This window comes from Typopeltis vanoorti, chromosome 21 (assembly GCF_054136105.1).
Source record: "Typopeltis vanoorti isolate ZY-2024b chromosome 21, IOZ_Tvanoo_1.0, whole genome shotgun sequence".
NCBI lineage: Eukaryota > Metazoa > Arthropoda > Arachnida > Uropygi > Thelyphonidae > Typopeltis > Typopeltis vanoorti.
Genome location: NC_143569.1, coordinates 55,996,360 through 56,018,093, shown reverse-complemented (window position 1 = coordinate 56,018,093; position 21,734 = coordinate 55,996,360). Strand labels below are relative to the sequence as shown.

The 21,734-nt window shown below is 37.4% G+C and overlaps 1 protein-coding gene across 1 annotated transcript in view; it reads left to right on the top strand.

The window, feature by feature from the left end:
* Nucleotides 1–14,508: 14,508 nt before the first annotated feature.
* Nucleotides 14,509–21,734, top strand: part of LOC150094868 (target of Myb1 membrane trafficking protein) — a 295,463-nt gene continuing 288,237 nt past the window's right edge. The window contains exon 1 of the mRNA XM_090410996.1: nucleotides 14,509–14,945. Within this exon, the coding sequence (XP_090267122.1) occupies nucleotides 14,882–14,945 (64 nt within the window). The 5' untranslated portion in view covers nucleotides 14,509–14,881. The remainder of the gene's footprint in view (nucleotides 14,946–21,734) is intronic.

The window sequence follows — 21,734 nt, the reverse complement described above, 5'->3', positions numbered from 1 at the left end:
TAGTGCAATCATTTTGGTATATTGGACTTTATCAAATGCTTTCTCAAAGTCAATGAAGCAAATGAATACTTCCTTGTTTTGATCAATATATTTTTGGAATAAGATTTGAGAGCAGAAAAGAGCCTCTCATCTTCTCAAACCGTTACTAAAGTCGAACTGGTTATCACTGATGGCGTCTTCACATTTTCTGTATATTCGTTTTTGAATTATTTTCAAGAAAAGTTTGAGAACATGACTCATTAGTCTGATCATTCTATAATCATTACAAGTTTTCGCATTTGCTTTTTAAGGTAACATGATGAAGGTCGACTGTAAGCAGTCTTGTGGGAATATTCCTGTATCGTAGACCTTATTAAATAGCTCTACTAATATAGCAATGTTGTCACCTTCTAATAACTTTACTATTTCTGCTGGTATTCAATCAGGGCCTAAGGCTTTACCATTTTTTGCAGAGCACATTCTGCCGCTGATCTTAGAATGAATGGACCGTCCATCTGTTCATAAGTATTTTCTGTATTCTATCAGAAAAGAGTACTTCTACATATTTCACTCATTCCTGTATTTGGTCATCTTTTTCAGATATTATTTCTCCCTTTTTGTTTCGAAGGACACAGTTTTTTTTTCCTTAAATATACCTGAGGTCTCTTTCAGCTTTTTGTGTAGATTAAAACTTTCATGCTTTTCTTGTAGAATTTCGATTTCTCTACATTTCGTATTCATCCAGATTTCATTTGCTTCTTTGATCTTGCCTTTAATAATTTTTTGAACATCTTTACATTTTGTTGGATAGTGATTTTTAAGTGATCTGCATTGATCTATGAGAGAAAGAATTTCGTCAGTTATGCAATCTTTCTTTTTTACTGCTCTATCAGGATATAAGGTATTGGTACATTTCTCTATGAAGACAGATTTTAATTTGTCCCATGATTCATCAACCCTCATGAGGGTTGATGAATCAATCCTCATGATGTCATCATTCTTGATAAGTACTAGAACAATACTAAATGGATTAAACACAATTAGAGCAATGTATTCCGGGGTTATACCAGTGATCCAATACACAGCTGGCATAGTAGATTTGACAAAAGAAAACCTGGGCAAACTGAGCCGCAAATCTAGAAACGTAATGACTATAAATCATGCATTACATCCACGAAGTGATGTTGACCGGTTGTACCTACCAAGGAGAATAGGTGGACAGGATCTGCTGCAAGTGAGACAGACTGTGAAAGAAGAAGAAATTAGTTCAAGAAATTACATGGACAATATATCTGATCCAAAGCATCAAGCAATTACAAAAGAGTGGCCTTCTAAAAGCAACAGGAAACAAATCCAATTACAAAAAGGAAAACCAAAATAACCCATACGTGCCCTGGAAAAATAAACCCTTGCATGGCCAATTTATTATTATTATTATTATTATTATTATTATTATTATTTTAACGGTGTCTCCATGGAGTCAAAAGACTCATCGCGGGAGACCCGACATTGACACACTAACCATTATTTACACAATACCTGTCATACCTCTCCTTAAATTCATTCACAGTTGAAGCATTCACAACCAGTTTCTGGCAAAGCATTCCACCCATTCACAACCCTCCAAGTAAAAAATCTAGTCCTAACACCCTTGTTAACCACACTCTTACACAATCTCCAGGGATGACCCCTCGTTCTCTCACATCCTGCATTGGTCTTAAGAATATCATCAGTATCAATCCTGTAAAATCCCTTTAACAATTTAAATACCTCTATCATATCTCCTCTCCTACGTCTATCAGCTAGTTTTTGGAGCCCACAGATCATCAATCTATCTATCTATTTCTTCAAGATACTCAGGACAATATCGACGTGAACAAGACGTGGCAATGGCTGCAATATGGATACATTAAAAAGAACCAGAAGTATTTAATTTAACAGCTCAAGAACAGGTATTACAAACTAATGCAATGAAAGCAAAAATTTTGAACATCAATGATAACAGCAAATGAAGATTATTATTATTATTATTATTACCGGCGACTCCAGGGAGTCCTTAGATTCACCGAGGGAAGCCCTAAACATCATGTCCACACAACTATACGACATTCTCGCAGTATCTATCATACCTTGCCTTGAACACACTCACCGTCATGGCAGCTTAATTTACCATTCTAAAAGTAAAGAAAACAGCTCTAACACCCTTGCTAACCACACTCTCGCCCAGCTTCCATAGATGTCCCCTAGTTCTCCTACCACCAGTTCTGATCTCAAAAATATCCTCTGAATTAATCTATAGAAACCCTTTAGCAATTTGAATGTCTCAATCATATTTTCCCTTTTCCGCCTATCAACTAATTTCTGCAACCCACAAATCTGCAACCTGTTCTCATAAGGTTCATTCCATACACCTGTTCTCATATTGGTCACTCGCCTCTGGATCCTCTCCACCTCCTCCCCATCAAGAAGAAACCTAGGTGACAACATCTGGGGACAGTAGTCGAGATGAGGTCTTATCATGACTCGGTACAGAGGTACAATAACTTGCTTGACTCTGCTCGTAAAAGTATTTTTCAACAACCAAGAATGCATGGATTATGTGATCATAAAGATGAGATGTAAAACATCTAATCAGTGCTTGCAGCAAAATAGCTGAAACTGATCATAAATACCGCCATGATCAAGTGCCCAAAATAATTCATTGGCATGTATTCAAAAAATATGCTTTTCCTAATTCTGACTACTGCTGGCAGCATAAAATAGAGACAGTATGGGATAACGAAACAGCAAACATTCCTTGGGACTTTAGAATACAAACCGATCGGGATTTGGAACACAGTAGACCTGACATCACAATTATCAAACATCGACAGGTTGTATTACTCATATCGCTGTACCCAGTGATAAGAATATGTATATCATTATTATTATTATCAAAAAAAAAAATCAGCTAACGCCTTTTTATTCCCGTATATACGGGAGTAGGCGAGGCCCTTTAGCCCTATCTAACTTTTGGAGACTGAGTGGGCAGTTCAATCTCCACTGGTACCCAATCAGAGACAGATGGCCCAAGGCTATCACTAATTAAGCGGTACGCAGTGAAGAGAGACGGCTCAAATGTGCCGCCATCTCGTGGTCTCTAACCCTAACACAATATATTTAATGTCTGAAATAATGTGGGTTCTACGGTCGATTTTCTTGAGTTTACAGGACGAAAAACCCGAGTTTCCGGGAGGAAAAACCTGCTTGCCCGTGCCAGAGATCGACTAACTCGGGAACCGGTCGAAAAAAAGGCTTAGAAAAATTTCCTCTAGTCGCCGACTAGACTCGAAACCAAGACTTCCTTCGTGCGGCCTAGCGCGATGGTGTGCAAACGCCACATCCACTGAGCTACACAGGCTCTATTATTATTATTATTATTATTATTATTATTATTATTATTATTATTATTATTATTATTATTATTATTATTATTATTATTATTATTATTATTATTATTATTATTATTATTATTATTATTATTATTATTATTATTATTATTTGACACCTCCAGGGAGTCCAAAGACTCATCGAGGGAGAGTGTGCCAAAAACATCGAACGATTGGTGTCCTTCCAACTACTAACCGCGCTCAATAACAAATAACTGGAAAAATTACTAAATATCGAGATCTGGCAATCGAAGTTGGCCGACTGTGGCTTAAACATGCCAAAATCATTCCAATAGTTATCGTTGCACTTGATGCCACTTCAAAGAAACTATCCAACTATTTACAGCAATTAAACATCAACGAAGTGACCCCCATATGACCTACAAAAAACAACATTACTTGTAACAGTCCACATTTTACGAGACGGACTATTGTTAGATTCTTGGGTAGAATCTGAATTGTTCTCTATCACCATTCAAATTTTTTGTTTATATGATATCTTGTTTGACTGTGTATCAATTATGTAAATAATAATAATAATAATAATAAACAAGATCCTGTGTAACTCAGTGGAGGTTACGTTTGCACTGCACAGCATTTAACCACATGAATGAAGACTTGGGTTCAAGTCTATCTTAGAAAAATCTTCCATAGTCGGCGACCTGAGGAACATTTTCTAAGCCTGTTTTCGACCGGTTCCCGAGTAAGTCAATCTCCAGCACGGGCAAGCGGGATTTTTCGCTAGAAAACTCGGGTTTTTCGTCCCGTAAAATGAAGAAAATCGATTGTCGAACCCACACTATTTTCAGACATTAAAAATATTGTGGTAGGGATGACGAGGTAGCAGCACTTATTAGCCGTCTCTTTAATACGTGGCGATTAACTTAGGTATTGCCCTGGGCTAGTTATCTCTGATTGGCTGCCAGTGGTCACTGAACTGTCCAGTCTCCAAAAGGTAGGTAGGGATAAAACGGCCTCGCCTACTGTCTATACGGGGATGAAAGTTGTTAGTTGATTTTATTGATAATAATAACAATAACTCGAAGGCTTGTGTATCTCACTGGAAGAGAAGCTTGCATTCTCTGTACTAGGACTCCTGATGGTCGATTTAAGTTCATGTCTATTCGCCCAATGGAAGAATTTTTTGTAAGCCTATCTTCGACCGGTTTACAGAGTTAGTCGCCCTCTAGCATGGGCAAGCGGATTTTTTCTTCCGAAAGTCTGGTTTTTTGTACTGTAACCTTAAGAAAATTGAACCCATATTATTTCAGACAGCAATGTCCTGTTAGTGTTAGATACCAAGACGTGGGCAGCAGTTGTTTGCTCATCTCTTCATCAGTGCCGCCTATAATTAGTGATAGACCTGGGGTGGCTATCTCTGATTGGCTATTGGTGGAGATTGAACTCCTCAATTCGTCTTCAAAAGATAAATAGGGTTTAAAGGCCTTGCTTACTATCTATATGAGAATAAAAGGAGTTATGGTTTTTCGACATTTTTATATATCAAAATATTACATATATATGATTTCTATATTACGATATATCAGAAATAGCTTGTCCAATACTATCGCTGATTATACATGGCACCTGGCAAAGAGAGGCTGCTCACAAGTGCCACCATCGCGTTCCCTAATACTAACACAAAGTTTTCTTCCTGAAAATACTGTGGGTATTACTGTCGTATTTCTTGAGCATACGGGATGAAAACCTTAGTTTCCTGAAGGAAAAAACTTCTTTTCCATGCTAGAGATCAACTAACTCTAGAAACGGTTGAAAAAAAGGCTCAGGAAAAGTTATTCTAATCGACGACTAGAAGTGATCTTTCACTTCTAATGATAGTCTTTCTTTGAAAGATCTAGTGCCGTTGAAGCTACTTCCATTGAGCACAGCCGTTCTAAGTTAAGAAAAATCAGCTAATCTCTTTTAGCCTTATCTAAATTTTGGAGACCGAGTAGGCTGTTCAATTTCCACTGGTAGCCAGCGATAGCTCGCCCAAGGCTATCACTATTTTAGCAGCACACAACGAAGAAACGGCTAATAAGTGGCACCATCTTGTGATCCCTTATCCAAACACAACATTTTTAATGTGTGACATAGTGCGGATTCTACGGTCGATGTTGTTAGGTTATTGGGACGAAAAACCCGAGTTTCTGGGAGAAAAAACCCGCCTGTGCCTGAGATTGACTAATTTGGGAACCCGGCGAATAAGTAAAAGTTCCTCTAGTTGGTGACTGGAATGGAACTCGCCTAGCCCTTTCTTCTCGCGGTCTGATGCTTAGGAGTGTGAACATCGCTTCCACCGATCTATACAATCTCGACACGCTATTAGTTTAAAGTAATAATAATAAAATGACAACAACAACATTTTAGCACGATCATTTTCTATATCCTAATTAAAGGATTCGTCAGTTATCCAATCTTTCTTTTTTACTGCTCTAGGACATAAGGTATTGGTACATTTCTCTATGAAGCCAGATTTTAATTTGTCCCATGATTCATCAACCCTCATGACGTCATCATTCTTGATAAGTGCTAGCACAAAATGATAGCACAAACTAAGTGGATTAATCCATTTAGCTTTGTGCTATCATTTTAATCCCCAAGTTCTATAAGCTGTTGCACATCTTTTCTTTTTCCCTCCATCATTTCCCTCAATACTCCAGACACTCAGCTTTCACCTGATAAGGTAGCGAGCTTTCTTGTATGCATCTGAAGGATAATTATGGAATAAAGTTGTATTCTGTAGTAGTTGTAGTGTGTTGCCCAAAGAAAAACCATTCTAAGCTCGATTGTCGTTGGTCACTAGAAGAACTTTAAACTTAGCCCTAAGACCGTTTTCCGAATTTATCCTTCTGTCGTGTTGTGAAGCGATTTTTTCACTGAGAAACCTCGGGTTTCTTCCCATCAAGTTAATCAATAAAATCCACCGTAGTTTCCACGTAATTTCAGAAAAAATATATTGCGTTCTGGTTGGTGACGATATGATGGCTACACTTGTCTGTTGCTCTTCATCAGATGCTGCTTACATCTAGTGATAATTTTGAGCTAATTTATTTATATATGACTAGCTATAGTGAAGGTTCTCTTCCCCTCATGTTCCAAAAGTTGGGTATAAAACTGCTTAGCCTATTCCATTAGGTTTTATTGGGGGAATTAAATTGAATACAATGAACACTACAACTTCTCTTATTCTACCTAGGTAGTAGGTGCAACTCCTTTAGTCCAAAGGAGTAGCACCTACTTTGGACTAAAGTTGCTTGTTTAAAGCTACTGCCTTTCATTCCCTATCGAAAGTAGGCAAGGCAGTTTCAGCTCTAAATTTTGGAGACTGAGTGCAAGTATAATCCTCACAAATAGCCAGTCAGAGATATCTGTCCCAGACTATCACTAATTATAAACGGCAACTGTGAAGAGATGCAGACAGACAAGTGCTGCCATCTTGTAGTTCTGAAGCTTGACACAATATAGCATCTTACTGAAGTAGTGTGATTCTACAGTATATTCCTGAATTTACGATTGAAAAATGACTCTCCTAGATGAAAAACTGTCTTTGCCATGGAGGGGGATTACTAACTCGGAAATTTTCAAAGAAACGCTTAGGAAAATATCCTCCAATTGTCGACTAGAATCGAATTTAGGTCCATCTTCGAACAGTCTTTTTACACAGTATGGATGTCAATGTCACGTCCCCTGAGCCACATCGGCCATGTTATTATGAAATTATTGTCTGTTTAACTTAGGTTATCTAGCTTGTAAACTGTGTCTATTATTTTGGAGTATTCCACGACTCCTGGAAAGAAAACTCCTTAGCATCCATTTGAAACCATGTACAGGGTGTTCGGGATAAATTTGACAATTTCGTAAGGAAAAAGAAAATCTTCTTTGTATCTATTAAATTTAATGAATTGACAAAAAAACATTACAGGCAGAGTTAATTACAATACTATCAACAAGATTTACTCAAAATAACCACCATTAGCATCGATCACAGCTTCAATTCTGCTTCGGAACCTCGAACAAGCTGATGCTACAGTCTCCCTGGGAAGGGCCGCAAAAACTGTTTTAATTTTATCCATTAACTGGGCTTTTGTATTACTGGAAGTGCGATTGGTGTCTTTTTCAACTGCGCCCCATACAAAATAATCCATGGGGTTAAGGTCTGGGGAGTTTGGAGGCCAAACATTTGGACTGGTGAAGTCGTAGAAATTTTCAGACAACCATTTTTGACTTTTCCCAGAGGTGTGGCAAGGGGCCGAATCCTGCTGCCATACATACGGCCTACCATTGGCTACCCTTGTTATCCAGGGCTTGACTACAGTTAGCAACTCCACGAACAAAGCCCGAATTCCAATGCCAGGGTTCTTCAACACCTGTTCCTGCAGATTTGCGAGGAATTCTGCTGTACGAACGCAATCAGATCGTCTGCTAGGGATCTTTCTTCTTGCTACATCCTCGTAGTCACCATTGCAAGTCTCTAGTTCATGCCTGATTGTTTTTACTGTATTCAGGGAGCATTGGGCAGCAGTCGTAATATCCTTATTTTGATGGCGGGCACGAATCATCATGATACAAGTTATTCTCTTCCATGATTCAGGTGGGTTCCAGCTATCCATCCTTTCTGACATCTTGTATATGAATGAAGAAGGGTCCAAACTTTTAAATGAAGAGAAGTGTGTGTTAATACATGTAACTTACGGAAAAATATAATTAATTATAAATATGTCAAATTTATCCCGAACACCCTGTACCTCATCAGTTTAAAAGTCTTTACAAATGTTCCTCAATTAGTAAATGGAAAATCCCACCCAGGTCCTTCGATCTGAAGGCAACTATCACAAATGCTGCGATTTCGAAACTCTTTCTTTTATAATATTCCCGCCGACAAAGATTGTACACATATAGGATATTAATACTATGAGTGGATGAAGGATTACATCTATTGGGAGCCATGTTCTTTTATGCTGTATATTTTAAAAATAGGACCCGTTTCTATTAAGGAGAGAGACGGTCTCACCATATGCAATGAAAATCATCTATTACGAATTGGGATGCAAAATCAAAACTATAATTTGATTCAAAGTTATTTGAATTTCTATACCATTCACTTCGCCATCCTGACCAGCAAATAACATTATTTTATTTTGACAGTGGATGATTTCGATTTAGGGGAGTTTTCAGTTAAGAAATCATATGCCCTTTAATACTAATAATAAGAAGAATTTATTCTCGAGACGTACAAGAAACTATGACACTAGATACTATTACTATTAGTTTCTGTACAATGATTTTATTTCACTCTCACTGTTAATTGTGAGGTCTACAATTTTGTGAAATCACACGTTTCAGTTTCCTTAATACAACTAAATTCGTCAGTTCACTGTGTTAGGTCTTTTCCTCTGCCATTCTAGCAAAAAGAGATTTATTATTATTATTATTATTATTATTATTATTATTATTATTATTATTATTATTATTATTATTACTTGCATTTGCACATAAACTTGCATTTAACAAAATATACAACAAAGCACTAACAAAAATAAAAACACGCCCCCAAACGAAACAAAATCCATGGACAACAGACAACATACTAACAGACATACAAAGAAAAGATGCCCTATGGAAACAACTTAAGAAGTCACCGAACAATATCGCTTTAAAAGCTGAATACAAAAGAAAACGGAATCTCCTAACAACCTAGATTCGAACGGCAAATAGAAACTATTATAGCAACAAATTAACAACAGCACAGAATGACATAAAGGAAACCTGGCACCTGATTAATGAAATGCTGGACAATATACACAGAACCACTGCCACAGAAACAATAAAACACATCTTTGCCTGCGACCCCAAATCCCTCAAACAGTTGGCAAACAACTTTAATCAGCACTTCGTGAACTCTGTCCAAAAGCTACAAGAAACAACCTTTCCTCATACATACGAACATTCTCCACTAGGTCCACGAGCAACCCAGTCGATGTGGTTCCCCACAGTAACAAAAGAAGAACTATCACTGGCAATTCAACAAATTAATCCTAACAAAGGACTGGGGATAGACAGAATCAGACCAAAAGACATCAAGAAACACTGAACCGACCTACTTCCAGTTATACAAAAACTGTTAAATAAAATCTTCGAAACGGGACACATACCTGAAACACTGAAGACTGCATTAATCACACCCATACACAAACAGGGAAAAAGAAACATAATAAGTAATTACAGACCTATCGCCACGCTGCCTGTAATCAACCAAATCATGGAGCACATTGTACATCAGAAACTTTACACATGCGTTGAAAAATTTCAAATCATAACCAAAACACAATATGGCTTTCAAAAAAATAAAGGAACAGCAACACTCCTGGAAGATTTCACAGATCTAATAAACGCTGCATTGGATAAAAACAGAATTACATTAGTGGTATTCATTGTCCTAACAAAAGCATTTGACACACTAACACATAAAACCTTGTTAACAAAACTTACCCATATCGGAATTGGAGGTCGTCTACTACAGTGGTTTAAAGCGTACACGAAAAACAGAAACCACAACACACGTATAGGATCAGCACACAGCAAAGAGGTACATGTAACCTGTGGAGTACCGCAAGGAGCTGTCCTATCTCCCATTCTATTTAACATATACACACACGACATGAGCCAACTCCCCCTAAAAAGTAAAATCTTCCAGTATGCAGACGACACTGCCATAGTATCCATTCATAAAAATGCAAATATCGCTTACAAAAATATGCAACACGACATCAATCAAATCACTAACTGGCTAACCAAAAACGGCATATATATAAACCCTGGAAAAACAAAACTAATGATATTCAAAAACCCCCAAACCCTGCCCATAGAAACAAAATATCTCACTATCAAACATTCATCCTCCTATACACCAAGTGCAGAAACTAAAATCACAACCATCATACTGGTGAAAACAACACGCTACCTTGGACTTCACTTCGATGCTGATCAAAGTTGGAATAGCCATACAAACTACCTACATACCAAGCTTAGGATAATAGCAAGCAAACTATACAGATTAAAAGACATTGCCCCAACCCACATAAAAATTCTAATCTATAAAGCATTATGTGAAAACATTTTAAGATATGCAATCACATCATACGCATTCTGCGCAGACTACAGACTTAACAGGCTACAATGGTTGCAAGATAAATGATAAAACTGATATTCTGGGAACAACCCACTCTTATGCAGGAAGCACGGACAAAACACAAAATATTTAAGGTGAAACACTTACGCCCTACACAGTCATGTTAAAACACTACTACAGCCCAACATATAGAGTAACCAGAACAACATATCAAATAACAAGGCCACAGTCAACAAACTACATAACATATAAGTACAACAATCAAACGGCAAAGCCACCCGAAACTTCTACGTACCTGACATGATAAACAAACTGCCGTTCGACAACAGAAACCTAGGAACATACAGAGAGCTGAAACAGGCACTATATAAATATTATAGCGAGAATGAAAATTAGAGCAATTCCTGTTTCTCTTTCCCCCACCACACATAAACACACGCACCTATGACAACCCCCCCCTCTCAAAAACTATCACTAGAAGAACACATAGAAACAAACACACCATGTTTAAATCCAACCCTATTTGCACAAAAAAAAAAGTTAAACTGTAATAGCAATCGAAGTCTTTCAAGCACCTACCAACAAACAGTAAAATCAACACCTGGCTTGTGACCAGTATAGGAACACAACCATGAAACCACCACCCTCTGTCATCTATTATCTTCCTCAGATAAGCTCTGCTAAGCTTCGAGGAAGAAAATTACTAACTTGCAAGTATCTGTTATACACACTTGTAATGCGTTATAAATATTATATATATATAATTACTACAAGAACTATGTATGCAATTCATCTGAGACATAAAAAAAAATTCTGTATAATCCTTATTGTAAATACTGTAAATATTATTATTGTATGTAACTTATACTGAGACATAATAAAATGTTTTTAAAAAAATTATTATTATTATTATTATTATTATTATTATTATTATTACATGACTATAGCTTTCTGTCTCCACTAACTACAACGAACCACTATCTATACCAACGCCATCTACGCACCAACGCAATCTTTCCTCTCATATTTCTGAATGCAAACAAAGTCATTTTCCTCTGAGATATCTTGATTTCTAATAGAAGCTGGGCAATGCTATCTGTTCACTTCATGTTTTGCCGAAAAACGTCATATCTGTTAACTTATTTTCTGAGATCAATTACTGTGCTTGTAATATTGAAGTGCAGTGCAGGAAATTATGACTACGTGAGGAGTATGCTGGGTTCATGTTATCAGTTGTTTGATAGGAAGAATATTGACAGTACGTGGGAAGTGTTTAAAAATACTACAATGATCCGATATTAGAATGTGTCCCAAGAGTTCGAAGAAAAAATAAAGTAAGAGTGAAATGAATATACAATCTAATTAAGCAAGAAATTCGAAAGAAAAAATGATATGGAAGGAATTCCCTGTGCATGAGAATGGTGTCAGTTATTATTATTACGTGACCCCTCCAAGGAGTATCCAAAGACTCATCAAGGTGTGATAATTATAATCAGCCGGGCAGAAGAGGCGTTAGTGTTATGCGGAAAGCTAAGTCTGAGCATGTAAAGAAACTGGTTCTGCAATTCAAAGACAACCCAAAATAATTCTATCCTTATGCTGCAAGTGAAAGAAAAAATGAATTTGAAAGAACAACTCTACTGAATGCAGATGGTATGCGGATGACTGATGCAAAAATCATTGTTCAACTGAGTTGTCATTCTTCTAAAAGCTATCAACCTGTATATGCAACACTGAACTCATCACTACCTCTTCACTGGCTGAGAAAACTCGTGTATTAGGAAGAAGTACTTAGGGCTGTTGCTCAAAGTGAATAAGAACTCTGCAATAGGAGCTGAGGAAATATCAGCATGGATGGTAAATCAGTGTTAAGCAGAACTGGCTACTCATTTGACGTTGCTATATAATTTGAGTCTCAGAACAGAAAAGATTCCAGAGGACTGGAAAGAAAGAAAGGGGTGAGTATTTTGGAAAAATTAATTAGGGTTCGCGTTCTAAAAGGGGTTTACAGAGAATCAGCACTGCAACCAACAGCATGGGTTTACAAAGGGAATGTCGTATTTTAGCAAATTGCTCATATTCTATAATAATGTTACTACTGATTTGAACAAGGGGAATAGATACACCAATGTAATATTGGATTTTGCTAAAGCTTTTGACAGAGTCCAGCATGGACATCTGTTGCATAAGTTGGAGAGTATGTGATTGGATCGTAACTATTGGCATAGTTAAGAGGATGGCTCACTGACAGATATAAAAATGTGGTATATGCAGGGTGTGAATATGTATGATTCAAGGTAACCAGTCGTGTGCGTCAAGGATCAGTCCTTGTTTCATTCTTATTCAATCTGTACATTACTGAAATTGGGGAGTATTTAACATGCGAAATACAGCTACTTCCTGATTATGCAAAGATATGTAGGGTAATTAGGAGTGTTGCTGATATGCAGTACCTGCAGAATTATTTGAATACGATGGCATTGTAGGAATGAGAAAATGGCTGTCCGTTCAGTGTAATAATTGTAAGGTCATGCATTTGATGCGATTAGTTATCCCGCATCTTGTGATATTGGTGGGATTATTATGCTAAAAGAAGCTGATCAGGCTAGGGATCTTGGAGTTTTAGTAGATAGGAAGTTGAAGTTCAAGGGTGATCTAGCAAAAGTTGTAGATACATCTCATAAAATAATTGCAATACTGAGACATACCTTGACATGTAAAGATAAGGAAGTCATTTTGCCTCTTTACAAAGCCTCGATAAGTCCTCAGTTGGACTATTGGGTACACATCTGGTATCCCGGTTTCTGTCTTGATTCTGATATAGTGGCGGGAGTGCAAAGGAGAGCATTAAAATGATATCTGGATTGTGGATATGGATTATGAAGATCGATTGAGAATGTATAGGCTTCAGACACTAGTAAATAGGAAAAACAGGGAATGATATGATTGAGACATACAAACTTTTGAAAGGGGTTATACATAATTTCAGGAAAATTCATTTTATGCAGTTGGGGGAGAAGGATGCGAAGGCATCCTTGAAATTGAGAATGTATGCTGTCAAGAAGGGGATGAGGGTTAAATTTTTCTCTCGTAGAGTGTTACGTGATTGGAATGGATTGCCATTGGTTTGTGTGTGTGTGTGTGTGTGTGTGTGTGTGTGTGTGTGTGTGTGTGTGTGTGTGTGTGTGTGTGTGTGTGTGTGTGTGTGTGTGTGTGTGTGTGTGTGTGTGTGTGTGTGTGTGTGTGTGTGTGTGTGTGTGTGTGTGTGTGTGTGTGTGTGTGTGTGTGTGTGTGTGTGTGAATGAATTGAATAACAGGTATGACAGCTGGTGCGAATAGTAAGGCCTCCCTCAATGAGTGCCTGACTCCCTGTAGGTCTCTCTTAATAATAATAATAATAATAATAATAATAATAATAATAATAATAATAATAAATAATCTGACTTTCAGCTCCCATCAACAGTTTGCACAGGCCTATAAAGAAATTCTACAACTTCTCTTCATTCGTCAAATCGTCAAAAGGAGTTGGCGGCAATTCTCTTAGCTGTATTTCTTCAGAAATCGGTGTGAATTTACATGACGTTATAAAATTTTTAGAATTGCAGAAATTCTGGGTTTTCGAATTTACATTTCTGTTTAAGCCCCTACCCATTTCGGATAGCCTTAATTTTAATTTTTAGCTCAATAATACAACTACTAATTGTATTGAGTTGTATACGCCAAAGAAATAATTGTATAGTGTATATGTTTCCAGTTTCACCTGCACTGAAAATTGTCTATTATTATGATTATTATTCCAAAAATTTAATTCAATTACTATCTTTGTAGTTATTTTCAACAACTGTGGGGCTTTCCCATCCCCCACCTTAATTTTTTTTTTTTTTTTTTTTAAATTAGAGTTTAGGATTCACCAGCTGCTGTTTACCGGTGTTTGCAATTATTTGGTACTGATGTTCTCACGTGATGCGAGCGAGCTTCTGTTGTATATTTTGTGGTATTTGTTGTACGTAATCGCATAAACAACATTACTACCATGAAAATGTGTGATTGTAAATTCATCATGTAGTGTACACAAAATCGCAATGACTCTTAATAAAAAAGATAAGAAAATCAGTTCTTTTGGTGATACCTTTGACAGTTTTTTTCATAGAAATCGTGCATTTAGTACAAAGTGGCACGTTGCTAAACCTAAATTCCTGAAATTAGGCAATTATATGTGAAATATTTCGCGGAACTTATTTTCAGTTTTTGTAATAATACATATATGCTCATAGTAAAAAAAAAAGACAATTGTTCTTCATAAAAGCATTTTTGTTGATTTCCCAAGTTTAAAAGAAGAAGAATGGCTGGTATACTTGCACAATTAGGAAGTAATCCTTTCAGTACTGTTGTTGGCCAAAAAATTGGTAAGTTTTTAGCAGGTGTATTTCATAGCTTTTTAATATGATTGTTTAAAGTTTTGTGTATTTCTCCCTTTGCTGTGATCGAAATATTAAACGCGTATTAAACGTTAATGAAAACAACTGTTTGGTAATTGCAGAAGTTTCTTTTGCATATTATAGATGGGCTGTTTATAGCCTGGGAAGGGGAATATTTTAACATAAGTGAAAACATTTCCTTCCCTGCCTGCAGGGCATTTATTATTTATTATGTTTTTTTAATGTTAATGAATCGGCATCTGTCGTAGCGCCAAAGGTTTTAAGAATTACGTATTAGTTGGAATGAATCAGGACTGCCAATACCCTCCTTTCAAACATAACCAATTGTTGGCTTCCCACACTAGTCGAAGTGGGCTTGCTATAGTTTTATATTTTACCATCTTCAAGAAAATAACACCGAAAGAAAAAAAAATAAATAAAAACAAAAGGCTTTCATTATGCAAGGAAGGAAGGACTTATGCAAGGCTGATGTTTTCATTTTCTTTATATAAATCCATCTAAGTTTCCAAACTCTCAATGAACATTTTTTAAGAAATATTTCTCCATTGTCTCCATTCCAATATTACTCTAACCCATTCCAACTTTATACACTCTAATTAGTTATTTTTACCGTGTGGACCACTGGCATCAAGTATCAGAGGCATATTTGTTTAGAATGGTTACTGCCTAGACACTACTTTCAAACGAACTAGTTAAGTTGGTGATGAATTTTTGTAACTACATGGATTTAATCAAATTAATTTAGTGCTAGCAATTTTACAAGTTATAGCTAGATCGAAAAAAAAAAAGGGACAACATAGATATCAATATTATTACATTAGTGATTACTTCAAAATGTCACTGTTGAAGTTAAAGCAGAGATGAGCTGCAAATTCATCTCAACTTGAAAGAAGCTAGTCAACTTTAAATGAATTAAGTTTAAATGTGACACCATCTTTTAAGAAAGATGATGTCACAAATTTTAGGCATGTCAAATTAAGAGTTTTGGGACTTTAGACTTGCTGTTATGAGGAGAGGCTTAGACACACATTGAGTCTCAGATTGGAAACTTGTGCACACCTGGGCAGCCAAAAATTAGAAGCAACATTGTTTGGAAGCAATTGCAGTTTTGTGGACATATGCAAAGTTGGCCAGAACAGCACATCAAATTATGCAGTTGTTGAACACACTGATAAAGGTCATTATTTCCCTTTATGAAGCTTTAATAATACCACATCTGGACTGCTGTATGCAGATCCGATCACTTGGATTCCATGAGGAGGCATGGATCCAGAAGTGATTGATGAAGATAGTGTCAGGTCATGTTAGAGGTTTAGTGGAGTATAAACAGCACTAGAAAAGGATTAATCACTTAAAATTTTCCAGTCACAGACACATCTTCAGGGAGTACAAACTAACATTTGTAACACACACACACAAAGGCAACACAGAACTAAATGAAACACATAGATGCAAGAGTCAAGGAAGGACGTAGGTATCTGGAGAGATTGCTGTTCTGAAAAAGTCAGTGTGTCCCAGGGAGGATGGTAGCAGGGGTGGCCTCTTGTAGGAATGGGTACTTGGGAGAAGAGGGACGACATCATGTAAAGCTGAGCCCAGTTGAGTCTAGAGGGGATAATGCTGGGTATAGAAACAACGGCATTTATATGCTATATACTAATGCCAGGAGTATCCGGAATAAGGGAGAGGAATTGGTGGTGCAGATAGCATCAGCCTGACCAAAAATTATATGGATCACTGAGACGTGGTTGACAGATGAGGATATAATAACAGGAATAGAAGTCGCTGGGTACAGCATTTTTCGGCAGGATAGCAAGGGAAAGTGTGGTAGTGGAGTACTGCTTATGATAAGTGATGACCTATGTCCTCTAAGAGTGGAGACTTTGGAAGGCGATTTTGAAAGCATATGGCATGAGGTAGAGGTTGGCAAGACAGGATATTTAGTGGGGTGTTGCTACAGACCCAGGAGTACAGAGGGTGGGGACAGGAAATGTTTAAGACAGTTGAGTTTGGCAAGCGCAAGAAGAATGATTGTTATGGGAGATTTTAACTACAGTAGTATAAACTGGGGAGAGGGAGATGCATGTAGCAATAAGGGAATGGAATTTCTAGAATTCTTCAGGGACAAATGTCTTAGGCAACATGTAATAGAGGGAACAAGAGGTTCAAGAGTTTTGGATTTGGTTATAGCATCAGAAGAGTTGATAATAACTGAGATGACATCTCTCCCACCAGTTGGAGAGAGTGACCATATGGTTTTGACTTGGAAAATGAATAGACATGCAGGAGTATCAAAGAGACAGGAACGTATGTGGAATTATAAGGCAGGTGATTATAATTGTCTAAGACGTCAACTTGGGGAAGTTTCATGGAGGGAGGAATTGGAAGGTTGGGATATCATTAGTGCGTGGGAAATTATGAAAGAATATTTGTTAGCAGCAATGGTAAGTTGTATAACACGAGTGAACAAGAGGACATAATTTGGAGTAAAGCAGATGACACACAATCTTAAACAGGAATTGCATGCGTAAAAGAGGCAGTGGAAGAGATATAAGGAGATAGGAGAAGAGAAGCTGCATGAAGAGTATAAGACACAGTGACTAGTATGGTAAGGAAGACGAAACTGGAATATGAGAGGAAATTAGCCCTAAGATCCAAAGAAAATTCTAGGGAATTTTTTAGATATGTGGCCAGTAGGAGGAGAAATGACTGTGGAAGAATGATATTGAGGAATAAAAATGTGAATAGTGACTGATGAAGCGGACATAGTAAAATTATTCAATGAACACTTTATTGGAGTATTTCATCCTGGAGTAGTCAGTTTTAATGCTGGAGGGATAGGGGCAGGTTCAAGGTTTAGAGGTACAGGAGGAGAGTGTGTTTCAAATACTGAGTACTCTGGATGTCAGTAAAGCTGTGGGACTGGATGGTATTTCACCATGAGTTTTGAGAGAATGTGCTAGGGAACTGACGGTGCCTTTGACCTGGCTTTTCAATGAAAGTCTGGCTGCTGGAAAGGTGCCCATGGAATGGAAGGAAGGTAAGATAGTGCCATTGCATAAGGGCAGTAGCAGACTGGAAGTGTCTAATTATAAGTCAGTTTGTGTGTCATCAGTAGTTAGTAAGATCTTGGAGAAAGTAGTGGAGGACCATATACAGCATTGGGCAGATGAGGGTAATGTTATCTGTGAGAGTCAACATGGATTTGTGAAGGGGCGTTCTTGTTTTAGTAATATGCTAGCCTTTTGTGATAAAGTTACAAGAGCATTAGATGAGGGAAAGGCATATACTGCCAATTTCTTAGACTTAGCAAAGGCATTTGACAGGGTGCCACATGATAAGATGATATTTAAGTTGCAGCACATGGGTCTGGATGTCAGATTGGTCAACTGGATTCAGGATTGGCTGTCCAATAGGTATCAGAGAGTTGTGTATGGTGGGGCAGTTTCAAGGAAGCAGAGGGTTACAAGTGGGGTCCCACAGGGCTCAGTACTGGGACCTATATTGTTTAACCTTTATATCAATGACATTGTCAATGGATTGCAAGGGGATATTCAGTTGTTTGCAGATGATGCGAAGCTGGGAAGGATTATTAGTAATAGTGCAGATGCGGCAGCCCTGCAAGAGGATTTGAATAAGCTAAATAGATGGGCAAATGAATGGGGGTGTTAGTTTAATGCAGCAAAATGTAAGGTCTTGAGGTTTGGGCAACATCGTTGGGATACTGTATACTCTGTGGGAGGAGTTATACTGGAGGAAGTAGGGGAGACAAAAGATCTGGGATTGATGATTGATAGAAACCTGAAATTTAGGGGACATATTGCAAATGTGGTGAAAGTAACACAGAGGATTGCTGCAATAAGAGAAGGACACTGACCTGCAGAGATAAAACAGTTATCATTCCATTGTATAAGACCCTGATCAGACCACACTTGGACTATTGTTCTCAGATTTGGTCCCCAGGATTTGAAGGGGATAAATTAACTGTGGAAAGGGTACAAAGGCGGATAACAAAGATAGTTTCAGGACTGTGCAATGATAGTTATGAGGATCGGCTGAGGAAATGTGGACTGCAGAGTTTGGTGGATAGAAGAAGGAGAGGTGATATGATTGAGACTTTTAAACTGTTGAGAGGTGGTTACAGAGTTGACACTGGGGCGTTCATTCGCTTGGTTGAACAGCAAGAAGGAGTGATGACAAGAGGCCATCCCTGGAAGTTATGAAAGGAAACTGTGAGCAAGAGGGTGAGGAGTGGTTTCTTTGCATGGAGGTGGTTGAACCATGGAATGCATTGCCTGATGGAGTGGTGAGAGCGAGAATGGTCAGTGAGTTCAAGGAGTGGTATGATAGACTGTGTTTCTTAGGTGGGGACCTCCCTTCGATGAGTCTTAATAGACTTTTTTCTTAAGAAGGACCTCCCATGATGAGTCTTTTGACTCCATGGAGGCCTGAATAATAATAATAATAATAATAAAAGAAAGAAAAGAAATAGGAGCAAATTACTGAAGAATGAGCTTTTTTTTTTATGTTCATTTGTAATTTTTTATAAATACTATAAATTTTCTACCAAAAAAATTAACTAAATTATATAAAAAAAATTAGATGTTTATTAACTGGTTTATGTTTCACTGGATTTCAAACTTTCTTCAGAGCACACTGTAACATCTAACAGTTTACAAGTGACAATGAGTAAGCGGAACAATTCAAATTGTAATGGACAAAAGATCTAAACTCCAAATGGATATCTGTATATGTAGCAACATATGCTATTATTATGTGATACATTAAAATATCAAACAGAAATCAAAATTTAAAAAAAAAAAAAAGTAAAAAGAAATAGGAGCAAATTACTGAAGAATGAGCTTTTATTTATTTATTTTTTTAATGTTCATTTGTTATTCATAAATGCCATAATTTTTTTGCCAAATATTCTCAGTTTTCCATAACTTATTTTAATGGCATTACAACACCAAACTAACTAAATGATCAAAAAATAAGATGTTTATTAACTGGTTTATGTTTCACTGGATTTCCCACTATCTAGAGAGCACACTATAACATGTGACAGTTTATATTGAAAGTTTATTTTTCATTTGGTTAGACTATAGTAAATTTAGTTTAATCCTTTATTCAAGTGTGAGCAAACAAAGTTTGTGCTAAAGTTTGTGTTTGGGAGCCAGGTCCAGAGGTGGAGATACCAGGCAGAAGCAATTACAGGTCATCTTTAAACTAAATTTATTATTGACAGTTTATATATAACAATGAGTAAGCAAAACAATTGAGCACTTATGCTGAGATGTTTTAAGAAAATTAATGATAAAGCTCTTGCTCTTTTAGGAAGAAGTAAATATTCCTAGAAAGTCCTTTATCAGGACATACCCTTTCTTTTTTGGAGTTGACACTTGCCTTGACATATTTTTTTAATGAGTCTTGCAGTCGGTCAAGTTCCTAAGGAGTGGAAGAAGGGCAAGATTGTGCCACTTCGTAAAGGAGGTGATCGAATTCAAGCATCAAACTATAGACCTATCTGTGTGTCAGGTGTTGTGGTTAAGTTGTTGGAGAAGCTTGTGAGAACTTGGATACAGAGGTGGGTTGATGACAATGGCATTATCTTTGATGGACAGCATGGATTTGCTAAAGGGAGGTCATGTTTTAGTGATTTACTTGCTTATTACAATAAAGTGACTGCTTCCTTGGACAGAGGAAAAGGATACACAGTAATATACTTGGATTTCGCAAAGGCTTTTGATAGAGTACCTCATGATAGGTTGACAGTCAAACTAGAGCAGATGGGGTTGGATATTAGATTGGTGCATTGGATTGGAGACTGGCTATCTGATAGGTATCAACAAGTTGTGTATGGGGGAGTGATATCCAGGAAAAAGAAAGTCACTAGTGGAGTGCCTCGGGGTCTGTTTTAGGTCCAATACTGTTTAACTTGTATATTAATGATATAGGTGAAGATTTGGATGGAGATATTCAGTTGTTTGCAGATGATGCAAAGTTGGGACGAACCATGAAGTGTAGTGAAGATGTTGTGGCCTTACAGGAAGACTTGAAAAGATTCAGTGATTGGGCACAGAAATGGCGATGTGAGTTCAATGTTGCAAAATGTAAGGTTTTAAAATTTGGAAAACAAAGATGAGATGCAGAATTTATGCTTGGTAAGAATATATTGTTGGAGGTAGAGGAAATAAGAGATCTGGGGTTGATAGTGGATAAGGATCTAAAATTTAGGGGACACATCGCCAAAATTGTGAAGACAACACAAAGGTGTCTGGGAATGATGCGGAGGACACTCACATGTAGAAGTAGGAAGATTCTTGTTCCGTTGTATGAGGCTTTGATTAGGCCACACATGGACTATTATGTGCCCAGATTTGGTCACCGGGTTTTCTGAAGGATGAAGAGTTGTTGGGAAGTGTCCAAAGGAGACTGATTCCCCAGTTTCTGACCTCTGGAATGTCGAGTATGAGGAAAAATTGAGAAGATGTAATTTGCAGAGTCTGGTGGACAGGAGGAAGAGGGGTGATATGATAGAGACCTACAAGTTGGTAAGGGGTTGTTATAGGATCAATGCTGGAGAAGTTTTACAGAGAATAGTGGGAGATCAGGGGAGAACCATAGGTCATCCCTGGAAACTGTATAAGGAGGGTGTGAGTAGGGGAGTGAGAGGCAGGTTTTTTTCGTGCAGAGTTGTGAATGATTGGAATGCCCTGCCTGAGAATGTGGTGTCTGCAAAGATTTTGAATGTGT